The 13,980-nt window shown below is 37.4% G+C and overlaps 1 protein-coding gene across 3 annotated transcripts in view; it reads left to right on the forward strand.

Annotated features, from left to right (window-relative positions):
- The window catches only part of OSBPL8 (oxysterol binding protein like 8), a 166,298-nt gene that overhangs the window by 79,342 nt on the left and 72,976 nt on the right, over positions 1-13,980 (forward strand). For 2 of the 3 annotated variants that reach the window (XM_027543311.1, XM_027543312.1), the window contains one exon: positions 12,848-12,985. In XM_027543311.1, the coding sequence (XP_027399112.1) occupies positions 12,895-12,985 (91 nt within the window). In that variant the 5' untranslated portion in view covers positions 12,848-12,894. Of the gene's footprint in view, positions 1-4,185; positions 4,223-12,847; positions 12,986-13,980 lie in introns of all 3 variants that reach the window. The other variant, XM_027543308.1, reaches the window with a different exon arrangement.

Here is a 13,980-nt window from a genome sequence, read left to right on the forward strand (position 1 = left end):
TCTTGTGTCTTCTGCTTCTGTTTGTAATATTTCAGAGTAACTCTTGGCTCTATTGTTGTTCCATTAAAATATATGTTTTCTGGTGCCTGTTTCTGGAGTATTTTTTAATCTCCTGTGATGAAGCCATTCTGATCATATACCCTAACTCTCACACATACCATAATTTATACTATTTCCTTACCAGCCTAAAGCATTCCCTGTACACGTACATGTTCATGCAGGTCTGCATGTCCAGCTGCCTACTTGATATTTTGACTTGGATGTCTGACAGACATTTTAAACTTAACCTGTTCCAAACTGAGAGACAGTTGGCCCTCCATATAAAACTGAGGGTTCTGCATCCATGGATCCAGCCATCTGCAGATGGAAAACATTTGGGGAAAAAAATTCCAGAAAGTCCCAGAATTAAAACTTGAAGTTGCCACATGCTGCTGCTGCTGCTAAGTTGCTTCAGTCATGTCCGACTCTGTGCGACCCCATAGACGGCAGCCCAGCAGGCTCCCCCATCCCTGGGATTCTCCAGGCAAGAACACTGGAGTGGGTTGCCATTTCCTTCTCCAATGCATGAAAGTGAAAAGTCAAAGTGAAGTCGCTCAGTCGTGTCCGACTCCTAGCGACCCCATGGACTGCAGCCTACCAGGCTCCTCCGTCTGTGGGATTTGTAGTGTTTTCATTGTATTTACTACTATTTACTTAGTATTAACTTTGTATTGGATATTATAAGTAACCTAGAGGTGATATAAAGTATATAGGAGCATGTACATGGGTTATATGCAAATATTGCACCATTTTAAATAAGGGACTTGAGCATCCACAGATTTTGGTATTGCCCTGGGGTGGGGGTGGGGGATATCTTGGAACCAGTTGTCTCTGGATACCAAGGGATGATTGTAGTTACATTTTTCCCTGTAAATGAGCTTGTCTTACTGTCTTTTCCATCTCAGATGACGGCAGTTCCATCCTTCCAGGTGCTCAAAGTCCAACGCTTGACTTCATTTTGATTCCTTTTTTCTTTTACCTCATACTTCGCCTATTTGGAAATTCTGTTGACTTCATCTTCAAAATATATTTAGAATTTAACTACTTCTCGTCCCTCTCACTTTTCCCATCTTGGTCCAAGTTTCCATCATCTCTCCCCTATAATATTGCTGTAACTTCTGAACTGTAATACCCTCATCCCTCTGATCTGTTCTCAACCCAGCAGCTGGAGCAGTCCTGTTATAACGTTCTCATATATGTTACTGCTTTTCTCAGAACCATCCAGTGGCTTCCCAGCTCATCCAGAATAAAACAAAAGTCTTGACTAGGTGCCATAAAGTCCTGCAACTCTTTACTTCTTTTGGCTTCATCCACCGCTCTCCTGCTTGCATTGTATTCCAGTCCTCTGACCTTTTCGCTGTTCTCCAGACTTGCTCCCATCCAAGTCCTCTGCTCTAATCTTGATCTTCCTGCTCCCTGGAGTACTCTGCTCCTTTATGTCTTTATGGGACGTTTCCTTATTTTATTCAGTTAACTTCGTAGTGAAGCCTCCTTAGGCCACCCTATCTAAAACTTTAACGCCCTCTCTCTAACATTTTATATGTCTTCATTTTCTGCTTATTTTTCCTTAGTGTTTATACTATATAATATACAACAAAATTTTACTTGTTTATTATGTTACTGTTTTATCTTTCCCACTAGACGTAACTGCCACAAGGGCAGAATTTTTGTTGTCCACTGCTCTATTCCTCAGTGCCTAAAATGATACCTGTCTGTATAGTAGGTACTGAATGAATATTTGGGTGGGTGGATCCATGGATAGATGATAGATCAATGATAAGAGTAGAGAGTGTTTACTTTGATTTGCCTCAGTCTGCAAAAAATACTGAGTTAATCCAGTAGAATCAGGTTTATATGACACAGATATGCCTGAGCAAATACTGTAGAAAACATACTTTGAAATAAGTTGTTTAGAAGTTGCTTATATGCTAAGGGTTTTTTTCTGCTAGTAAAAATGCAAGGTGTACAGCTGCACAGATGACATAGTGCTTTTAATCAACATAATTTAAGAATTATATACAGCTCTGCAATGAAATTGAACTTAATCATTTATCCTAAGTAGAAGACCAGCTTGAGAACGTCAAATGTGACTGGCCCTGTGAAATTAAATACTCTTGACTAAGTATATATGGTTAGAACCATTGCTTTCCTTTAGGAAGTTACCTTTAGGAAACCATTGCTTTCCTTTAGGAAGTTACCTAAAGTTTCCTTTAGGTCAGTCTAAGGAAGCTGATAATTATTTGTATCAATACAGGAGGATTTTTCCAAAGATGCCTGTGAAGCATTTGTAAAGTATGCCATAGTTGTCTCTGTGAGTTTCCTAACCTCCTTCAATTTTCCAAAGTATTGTCTTAGTTATTTATTGGTATGTAACAAATCATCCCTAGGTTAAGTGGTAGAAAACAGGCATTTAATACCTTACAGTTTCTGTGAGTAAGGAATCTGAGAGAATCTGGCTGTCTCTAGTTCAAAACCTTTCATATGGTCAGTGGACTGGGGAAGGAGCTGCTGCTGAGGGTGTCAGGGGAGATGGAAGAGCCACCTTCAGGCTCACTGAAGGCTGGTCGGCAGACCTCAGTTCCTTTCCTTTTTGGGCTTTTCTGCACGATTGCCTCATGACTCAGTGGCTGGTTTTCCCCAAGATGATCTGTCTTGGGGAGAGTGAGAGGAGAGAAAGAGACCCCAAACAAAAGGGAAGTTATAGTCTTGTTACAGTCTAATTTTGGAAATGACATTATCACTTCTGCCGTATTCTCTTTATTAGAAGCAATTCAGCACATCCAGTGTATGCTCAAAGAGAAGGAATTATACACCAAAAAGTGGGGATCACTAGGGTCATTTTAGAAGTTGCCTGCCACAAATGTTTTAATCTCTTTCCACATGCTTGCTAGCTATAATAACATGGCCATTTCAGTAATAAGGATTTGAGCACAATTACTTCATTGTCCCTAAAACTGTATTTTTTTTTTTTTTTTTTAGTTTTATCAGTGAAACTGAAATGCTTTTGTAGAAGAATGAGCTTAAAGGGGCAGCTACCGAAAAATAAATAAAGCAAATGCTTTTAGAGGAATTAGAACATAATTTTACGTATTGTGAAATAAGCTTCACTTAGGAAGTAACAGGGCCAAGCTTATTTTCCCTCTGGGAAACACAAACCCAAAGCAAACAACTGCAACTTTTTTGAAGGGTGAATGCAAAACCAGTTAAGTAAGACTCCCCATTTCCTTTAAATAAGACCAAACAATAATGTCATCAGTGGGAATTATCTGTTTTTGTTGTTGCTTTAGTTCTGATACAGATCCATGAAGGGAAGAGAACTAAGGACTCTTTTCCTGCCAAGGGAGACCAAAACACTTGTCTGTGGGTGATGTGTAGTGTCATATTGTTTATTAAAATAGTTACTAGATAAACAGTCAGCAATTTTTCCTGTTTCTTTTGGTTGATTGCAAGTTAATCGTTCAAGAATTTGATCTTCTATCTGCTGGGAGACTAGTAGCTCTAGATGCTATACTTGATAATAGTGGGTCCTAGGAAAGTTTTGTCTAACTTAACTTGATTGTTCTTCTCTTTGGTTTTTGCTGCTTTGTTGATGTCTCTATAAAAGCTCTTTGCACAATGCTTGACTTAAGTGCTCAGTAAACTCCTTCTTTCTTTTTGTAGAACAAACAGACTGAATTTCTACATAGTGTTAAGTGTTTTCATGACATGCAGAACTAATATTTAATAGTGCATGAGTGTTATATATTTTTATACCATTTGAATTTAAAGGATGAATAGCTTTTGGCTATCCTTTGCATTTCTAAATAATTTTTTAATCACTCCTAACCCATACCTTGAATCGTAATTGGAAGTAATTTTTCACTTGAGTAATTTTCAAAACAAAATACTTGAGTGATTTCATTTTTCTCTTTCTACTTTCATTTTCCAAAATTAGAACAGACATTAGATAATGCCTAAGACAGGGTCTTTTTATGTGTGAAAAAGAAAATTCCTTGCAAATTATGATTATTAGCATGTGCTTTCCACTTATAAACTAATGCTATTTTCCTTGTCCTTTTGTTTCACTGCTGCTTCAATCCTGATACACTTTGCTTCTTCCTGGTTTGGATTCTATTTGTTTGCTGCTCAATTATCCTGCATTAAAAGCTTCTTGGTGATAGCAAAGATGTCCTTGGGCCATCAAGTAAGTAGTTAAAGTTTGAATGGCATATTTGCAGACGTGATAATATTTTGATGTGTACTTATAAAAGGTATATGGTATTTCCGTTTGATTATTGAGTCTTCTACTTTGTTTCCAGGCATTGAAATAGAAAGACTATAAATGGTCAGTCAGTACCCATCTGTTGTCAGTGTCCCTCTGAGATTAATGGTGTTTGTGTACTTACATCTTAATTATCTAAAGATGGATTATTTACTTAGTTATCTAATTGACCATTTATAAATTCATAATTCCTAAATCATGAATTAATGTTTTTTTATAGTATCCTTTCTACAATCATCACAAAGCACAGATCAGACTACTTTGAGGCTGGACAAGGTGTAACAAAGTCACTGCCATATGAAGTGAGAAATACGGTTTTATTTTTGTCAGAACTTTTATGTAATAGATAATCTGGTTATGAAAAAAATTATTTTTACTTTGGTAATTTCATAAGTGAAGCCTGTTTTATCTAGGGATTTAGAAACTACATCCTTTAAATTTATGTTTTAAAAAAATCTGTTTTTGACTAGATATGGTGCTAGCTTTGAGGAATACACAATGAATAAAACATGTGCCTTGGCTTTAAGGATCATTGTATACTAGTAGGAGAGTTAGACCTGTGAATACGTAATTTTCAAAGCTTTGTGACATATTAAACGTACTGATGTGAATGAAACTTCAGAGATCATTTAAATAAAGCATTAATTTTTGTAGATGAAGAGTCTGAAGCTAAGATCTTAAGTATACCCAAGGAGTTAGAATTGGTTACTAGTTTAGTAGCCATCTTCTGATTTTCAAAAATCAGAATAAAGCTATCATTTCACTGAATTAAGTATAACCAAACAATTAAAACATTGCTGCATTATAAATCAAAGGTTTTAACTTTGTTCAAAACCCACATGGAAATTATATTGATTCAGGAAGTTTTCGTATTTATTCCTAAATAATTGTGTGACTGCTGCAAGTCAGTTGACTGCTTTGGGGCTCGTTTTCCTCACTGGTTGAAGAAGGGGACCCAGCGAGATAATGGCAAAGCGCTTCGGTCTAGATCAGTCCCTGTTTGTCTCTGATAATGGATATAGTACGTTTATAATTCTGTTTTCTAAAGAGAGAGGTAATTTAAAGTAATATGCTAAAATTCCATTTTTATTCTAATTGTAACAATTCATAGTATTGAGTAGTTCATGGCATTATTAGAGTAGTAAAATTTTAAAGTAGACCCTTCGCTGTTCACCTAAAACTACCACAGCATTAATTGGCTATCCCCCAATACATAACAAAAAATTAAAACAAGTTTTTTGAAGTAGAAAAAGTATACGCATCCCAAAACGTTTTCGTTTTCTTGTTCAGCCTTACTTATGATACCTGGTAGATATTTTTAATGCATTTTTCAGTTACTTTAATTACCTCATGTATTTAGATGTTGACTCAGGTGAACTTATTGTCACTGCTGAACTTTAGAAATAGAATTGCATTTTTAATATCAGTTGAAGTGGTTCTTCTTAGGACCTGGGTTTTATAAATGGGGGTCTTTAATTTATACTTGAAATAGAAGACATTCATTATAGTTATATATTTTAAGCACATATGAATTAAAATATATAACATATATTAGAGGTGAGTTTATATTGTAATTTATATATTAGAGTTTGTATTGTACTCTGCCAACTATTAGAAGACTGTGGCTGTGTTATTTACTATAGACCATATATCATTTTGAGTGAAATGTAATTCTATTTAGTTCTTCATTAGGATCTATGCTATTCAGTGAAAAAACTATAAAGATACATAGCAACATATTTAAATTACTAATGTATTTGAGAAAAGGTATACCATCTTCTCTGTAAGGGCATATTTAGGATTTCTTCTAAGGGATCATTTATGACTTTAAAAGACTTAACTTCTTTTTAGTAGTTTTTACTTAGATTAAGGGCAAGAACCAGACTTTGAAGCTTGTAAAATTCTCCTGACTTTGTACTGATGAGTTAAATTCAGAAAGTAAAAGAATGGTTGTTACAGAATCATATCCTCCTTAAAAGTTGCAGCTGATTTGTTAATTATATTACTATGGATGATTCCAGTGTGATTAATTTCTATCTTAATATGACATTCAGCAAAGTAGGCTGCTTTGCTTTACTTTCATTACGAAGCGGAACCAGAAGAAGGCACTGTAATGCTGTCTTTAGACAGGGAGGCTGGTGGTTACATCACCAGAGACTGTTTTGGAATCCTGTAGTGATTCATTGGTCAAATATTGATCCAGGCATTTAGCAAGTATTTATTGTCAGTTTTATGCCAAAGAATACAAATGAAAAAAAAAGTCACTGTCTTTCCTGAGTTTATACACAAATATTCTACTAGTGTGCGAATGATGCAGGGCATCAAAATGATTTTTATATTATGCAAATTTTCTGTATAGTTAATGTTTGTGAATGATGTAAGAAAAAACAAATAGAAAAATAGGCTTCCTGGTTTTTATAAGGAAATATACTCCATATGTTGCTATTTCTACAACTCCTCTCATTTCAACGTTATCAAAATTATAAACAGTAATACCTTAGTAAGGAGTTAGCAAGAGGTGAATAGAACTAAATTTGCACTTGTATTTCTTTTTTTATATAGTCAAGTTATTTAAGACTTATTTACGTGTGTCTTTCTGATGAAATACTAAAGCACGCTCTAATTCTGTTAGCTGTTCTGATAATGTATTTTATATATATTTATCTACTTACCTGCACTGAGTCTTAGCTGAGGCATGCAAGCTCTTAGTTGCTTGCATGTGGGATCCAGTTTTCTGACCAAGGATTGACCCTGGGCCCCTGCTTTGGGAGTGTGGAGTCCTAGCCCCTGGACCAGCAGGGAAGTCCCTTTATAATGTATTTGAAGCAGCCTTAAATGTACTAAGACTACAAAAGATTATATGAAGCATAGGAAAATTATGAAGTACATTCATACAGTGAGTACATAGTGAACCCACCACTGACTTAAGAACTTGAATCTCTCACGGCTGTGCCTGTCCTCCCAGGGGTGATGGTTAATTCATTTTTGTTGTTTTTGTTTATTCGTTGCTTTTTCAAAAATATATTTTTTGGTTATTTTTAGGTCACATATGTATCACTAAATTTTACTAGGGTTTTAATTTTACAAGAATGGCGTCACGCTCTATGTCATCTTCTAGGACTTGTTTTTTGTAGTTAACGTTGTGTTTCTAAGTTTGAGCCATGTTACTGGGTATAGATAAGACCATCTGCTTTTACTGCTACATACTATTCCATTATATTCGTATACCTCAATATATGAATCCATATTGTTTTCAGTTTATGAATATTTATTTTGATTTTTGCTATTATGAACAGTGTTGCTATGAACATTTTTATCCTTGTCTTTTGGTATACACATTCCAGGTATAAAGCTAAAAGTGGAATTTTGGGACCCATAGACTATGCTAAACTTCAATGTTATAAGACCTAAGTGGTTTTCCAAAGTGCTTGTGTCAGTTCATACTCTATCATCAGCAATGCGTATGTTGGCTCGCTGACCATATCCTTACCATCATTGGATAGTATCAGACTTACTAATTTTTTTCAGTTTTACTGAGTATAAAATATTTATTTCATTGTGATCTTGATTTGTTTTTTTCCCTTATTACTAAGGAGGATCAAAATCTTTTTGTACATTTATGGGCCGTTTGCATTTCTTCTTCCATGAACTAATTGTTCATGTTTTCCTACCATTTTTCTTCAATTAAAAACATTAATAGATGTTTAATTGACATGCAACATTGTATTAGTTTCCAGTGTGTGACATAATGATTCCATATTTGTATATACTATGAAGTGATAATCACAGTAAATTTACTTAGCATCCATCGCCATAGATTGTTACAGAGTTTTTTAGTCTTATAATGACAGCTTTTAAAACGTACTCTCGTAATAGCCTATAATGGAGAAGAATCTGAAAAAGAATATAGGTAGATATATAACTGAGTCACTTTGCTGTACACCTGAAACATTATAAGCTATGGTTCAGTTACCAGCTGAGCCACAAGGGAAGCTTCTCTGGTAGCTCAGCTGGTAAAGAATCCACCTACAATGCAGGAGACCCCAGTTCAGTTCCTGGGTTAGGAAGATCTGCTGTAGAAGGGATAGACTACCCACTCTAGGGATATGCTACCCAGGCCAGGATTCTTGGGCTTCCCTGGTGGCTCAGCTGGTAAAGAATCCGCCTGCAATGTGGGAGACCTGGCTTTGCTCTGTGGATTGGGATGGTCCCCCAGAGAAGGGAAAGGTTGCCTACCCACTCCAGTATTCTGGCCTGGAGGATTCCCAGGACTGTATAGTCGAACACAAACTGAGTGATTTGCACTCTCACACTTCAATTAAAAAAAAAGATTTACTATCTGAGCACATTTCAGATATGCAGTACAGTATGAACTCTAGTTGCCATGCGGTACATTACATCCACATGACTTCTTTATTTCATAACTGGGAGTTTGTACTTTTTGACCCATTTTGCACAACCACAACCCCATCCCCCTCTCTGGCAAACCACCAGTTTGTTCTCTGTATCTGTGAGCTCAGTTTTATGTCTGAGTTGCATTCCATTGACTATATATACACCACATTGTCTTCACCCGTTCTTCCATTGATGGATAGTTAGGTTGTCTCCATATCTTGGCAGTTGTAAATAATGCTGCAATGAACATGGACTGCATGTATCTTTTTCAAATTAGGGTTCTCATTTCATTTGGATAAATACCCAGAAGTAGAACTGGTGGATCATATGGTAGTTTTAGGTTTCCTTTTTGAGGAACCTCCATCCTATTTCCCATGAACCTCCATGCAGTTTTCCATAATGACTGTACCAGTTTACATTCCCACCAACAGTGCTCAAGGGCTGCCTTATCGCTGCATCCTCATCAATACTTATTATTTCTTATCTTTTTAATAATAGCAATTTTACCAGGTGGGAAGTGATACTTCACTGTGCTTTTGATTTGCATTTCTCTGATGAATCATAATGTTGATCATCCTTTCATGTATACTTTGACTATTGAGCTATAAGAGTTCTTTATGTGTTTTGGATATTAACCCCTTATCAGATATACTATTTGCAAGCATTTTATGCCATTCATTGTATTGATGGTTTCCTTTGCTGTGCAGAAATGTTTTAGTCTGATGTAGTTTCAGTTCTTTATTTTTGCCTTTATTGTCTTTTGGTGTCAAATCTAAAAGAATCATTGCCAAGACTGATGTCAAGGAGCTTACCTCTAGTTTTCTTCTAGGAATTTTATATTTTCAGGTCTTAAGCCATTTTGAGTTAATTTTTTTGTAACAGTAAGATAGAGGTCCAGTTTGTTTCTCTTGTGTGTGGCTGTCCAGGCTTCCCAACAGTATTTATGAAAGAGACTGGCCTTTTCCCTGTTGTATGTTTTCGGCTCCTTTGTCAGAAATTAATTGACCATATACATATAGGTTTATTTCTGGGCTCTCAGTTCTGTGCCATTGATCTATGTGCCTTTTTATGCAAGTGCCACGGAGTTCTGATTACCATAACTTTGTAATATAATTTGAGATCAGGAAGTATGATGCCTCTAGTTCTGTTCTTCAAGATTGCTTTGGCTATTTGGGGTCTTTTGTGATTCCATGCAAGTGTTAGAATTGTTTTTTCTGTTTTTGTTAAAAAAAAAATTGCCACTGGAATCTTGAGAGGGATTGCACTGTCTGTAGATGGCTTCGGGAGGTGTAGACATTTCAGTGTTGCTCCTCCGGTCCATCGTGTAGTGCACCTCTCCATCTGTATCTGTGCTCTTCAGTGTCTTTCCTCGGGGTCTTACAGTTTTCAGTGTACAGGTCTTTCACCTCCTTGGTTAAATTTATTCTTAGGCATTCTTTTTGATGCATTCCTTTACCCTTGTGTTTCTTTTACCTTTTTGATCTTTCTCTAATTGATTTGCAGGAATTTTTTTCAACGTATTTTGAATTCCCACTCTTCGTTAATTATATGTGTTACAAATCTCTTGGTTTCCCCTCCCCCAATTTCTTTTTATCTTTTGATTAGGTTAATTCTTAATCCCCACCCCCACCTTGCGCTTTCTTTATTGGTGAGTGTTTCGTGTGTCTTTTTAAGGGAATCATTGCCTACCCCAAATTTATATTCTCTTAAAAGTTTTCAAGTTTTACTTCTTTGCATTCACGGTTTCAAAGATTGCTCAGGCTTCTGTACAGACAATGAACTCTACACAAGCAAGGAGCAAGATGATACAGGTAGAAACTAGGTAGAAGTATGCTGCTGTGATCCGTGGAAAGGTAATGGTGTCTTGGAACAGGGTAGTAGTTGTGGAACTGCAGAGAAGTAGGAGGATCCCAGATAAATTTTGAAGATAAAGATATCACAGATTGACGGAGTATGAAATGTGAGAGAAAGAGAAAAATCAAAGAATACATCTAAAGTTTTTGGCCTGAGAAACTGGAAGAGGAGAATAGTGATTCCATTAACAGATGCTACTGCTGCTACTGCTAAGTCACTTCAGTCGTGTCCGACTCTGTGCGACCCCATAGACGGCAGCCCACCAGGCTCTCCCGTCCCTGGGATTCTCCAGGCAAGAACACTGGAGGGGGTTGCTATTTCCTTCTCCAATGCATGAAAGTGAAAAGTGAAAGCGAAGTTGCTCAGTTGTGTCCGACCCTCAGCAACCCCACTAACTGCAGCCCACCAGGCTCCTCCGTCCATAGGATTTTCCAGGCAGGAGTACTGGAGTGGGGTGCCATTGCCTTCTCCAAACAGATGGGAGAGAGGCAAATCTGGAGGATAAACAAAATAAAGACTGTTGTGGATAAATTTGAGATGTCTGTTAAGTAATACAGGCAGGCAACTGATGTGTGAGTTTTTGAGTTTAGGAGGAGATAAAAATTTAGTAGTCATCAGTGTAGGATGCTTTTTTATTGATTTGATGGGAAAATAAATTCTTTGTAACTTTACTTGGATGATAAGTGAGTATTTTTGAATTTTTACTTTAAAATTTAAGGAGCTAAAATATAATTTTGAAAACTTTAGCACCATCAAACGTACATTAATGATTATGTTAAAGGTAATTTCTGTTTAAAATGTTAAAGAAGCAATTTTCCTTGAAAGATATGGTGATTAAAAATATCAGCCTAAGTTCTGCTTAAGTTTGAAATTACATCTAGATTGAAGACAGAATCATTCTCTCTCAAGATAAAGCTTAAGGTTTCTGTAGACTGAAAGCACAGTTACATAAAAATCGAAGAATGGAGATCCTGGGGCACTGTGGACTTGCTCACAATTTGTCCTGCTCCTTCAATCAGTATTTTTTTCTTTTCTGTCCTCTCTGGAACTGGGCATTGCTTTCCTCTATCAGTAGCTTGGTCAGACGGGTGACTAGAAGCCCTAAACACTATTTAGATTTATCATTGAGGCAGCAGGCTCTTAAGAAACCAGACTTTGAACCAAATGGTCCTTTGTTAGAATATTACCAGTATTAGTTTTAGGCAAGGCAATCTCTGAACCTCCAAGTTTCCCCAACTTTAAAATAAGAATCACACCTACTTTCCATGAAAGTTGGAAATTAGAAATTCTAGCACATATGAAATACTATTTTGTGGCTCAGCTGGTAAAGAATTCACCTGCAATGCAGGAGACTGCCTGCAGCACAGGAGACCTGGGTTCGGTCCCTGGGTCAGGAGATCCCCTGGCGTAGGGAATGGCACCCGCTCCAGTATTCCTGCCTGGGAAATCCCGTCAACGGAGGAGCCTGGCGGGCCACAGTCCACGTGGTCAGAGTTCATGCAGTCCAGGCCAGTCACAGAGAGCTCAACACAACTTAGTGACTAACCCACCACCACCACGCCATTTTATGCTGCTGTAAACTGGAATGTTTCCTCATTACCAGTGAGGTCCACTGTCTTTTCATATGTTTGTTGACCATTTGTATGTCTTCTGCATTGTCTTTTGCTTATTGCTTTGTTGGCAAATATATAGAGTCAATAACACAATGAAAGGTTGATAGTAAACCTTGGAGGACCTTTCATTATCAGAATATGTGTTTTCATTTTTATGAGGTGTGTAATTTGACGCATGACTATAAACTCCTCTTGAATTGATAGCAAACTAAAAACAAAACATTTATTAATTATTTGTTAAAGTAATTTAATTTATTAAAGTATTATTAGAGTATTGAGTTGATGAAATGAATATAACCATTGAGGCCATGTCAATCACAGTTCTGCTGCTGCTGCTAAGTCACTTCAGTCGTGTCTGACTCTGTGTGACCCCATAGACGGCAGCCCACTAGGCTTCCCTGTCCCTGGGATTCTCCAGGCAAGAACATTGGAGTGGGTTGCCATTTCCTTCTCCAATGCAGGAAAGTGAAAAGTGAAAGTGAAGTTGCTTAGTCATGTCCGACTCTAGCGACCCCATGGACTGCAGCCTACCAGGCTCCTCCGTCCATGGGATTTTCTAGGCAAAAGTACTGGAGTGGGGTGCCATTGCCTTCTCCGAATCACAGTTCTAGTCCATGTTATTAACTATGCTGTTATGTAAATCTGTGACTTAAGTACTAATTTCTTTTTCCCTTCTTTCCTTGAGCTGTGGTAGCAAACAGTGACGATACTCAACACCTGACACCAGGAAGGATGAGTCAGCGCCAAGGGAAAGAGGCTTTTCCAACGCCAACCAAAGATTTGTATCAGCCATCTTTCAGTCCAGCAAGTCCTCATACCCTGGGTACGGAGTTGTACTTTTAATGTTTTTTGTTGTTACTGATGGTGGGCTCTGTGTGTATGGATTGTTTTGTTTTTTTAGGCAGGTCTGTCCTTTGCTGGTGTATCATGATTTTTCTTTTTGACTATTTGGTTTTATAGAGGTTTATGTTTGTTTTGTTTTGGTCATCCATAATACACTTCGAATGAGTGCATTTTCCTTTGGAGTACTTTTTAATTCTCTTTACATTCTCTAAAATATTTGGTTAGTTATACCATTCTTTTAATTCAGTGATTTTCAAACTTTTGGTCTCAGGACTCCTTTAATACTGTCAAAAATTACTGAAGACCCCAAAGAATTTTTATGTGGATTAATTAACCTGTTGATACATACTGTACTGCATATTAAAACTGAAACTTTAAAAAAATGTTTACTTTGTTTTTTGAATTGATGTATAGTTGATGTACTTATCACCTATATGCATGTGGACTTCCCTGGTGGCTTAGTGGGTAAATAGTCTGCCTGCAGTATGGGAGAGCCGTGTTCAGTCCCTGGCTTGGGAAGATCCCTGGAGAAAGCAATGGCAACTCCCTCCAGTATTTTTGCCTGGAGAATCCCATTGACAGAGGAGCCTGGTTGGCTACAGTCCATGGGGTCGCAAAGAATCAGACACGACTGAGTGACTGACACTTTCTACACTTGATATACATATGTATGTTACAGGTGTAAGTATCAGCTCAGTTCAGTTCAGTCACTCAGTCGTGTCTGACTCTTTGCGACCCCATGAATCGCAGCACGCCAGGCCTCCCTGTCCATCACCAACTCCCGGAGTTTACCCAAACTCATGTGCATCAAGTTGGTGATGCCATCCAGCCATCATATCTTCTGTTGTCCCCTTCTCCTGCTGCCCCCAATCTCTCCCAGCATCAGGGTCTTTTCCAATGAGTCAGCTCTTCGCATGAGGTGACCAGAGTATTGGAGTTTCAGCCTCAGCATCAGTCCTTCCAATGAATACCCAG

Source organism: Bos indicus x Bos taurus, chromosome 5, assembly GCF_003369695.1.
Source record: "Bos indicus x Bos taurus breed Angus x Brahman F1 hybrid chromosome 5, Bos_hybrid_MaternalHap_v2.0, whole genome shotgun sequence".
Classification (NCBI taxonomy): domain Eukaryota; kingdom Metazoa; phylum Chordata; class Mammalia; order Artiodactyla; family Bovidae; genus Bos; species Bos indicus x Bos taurus.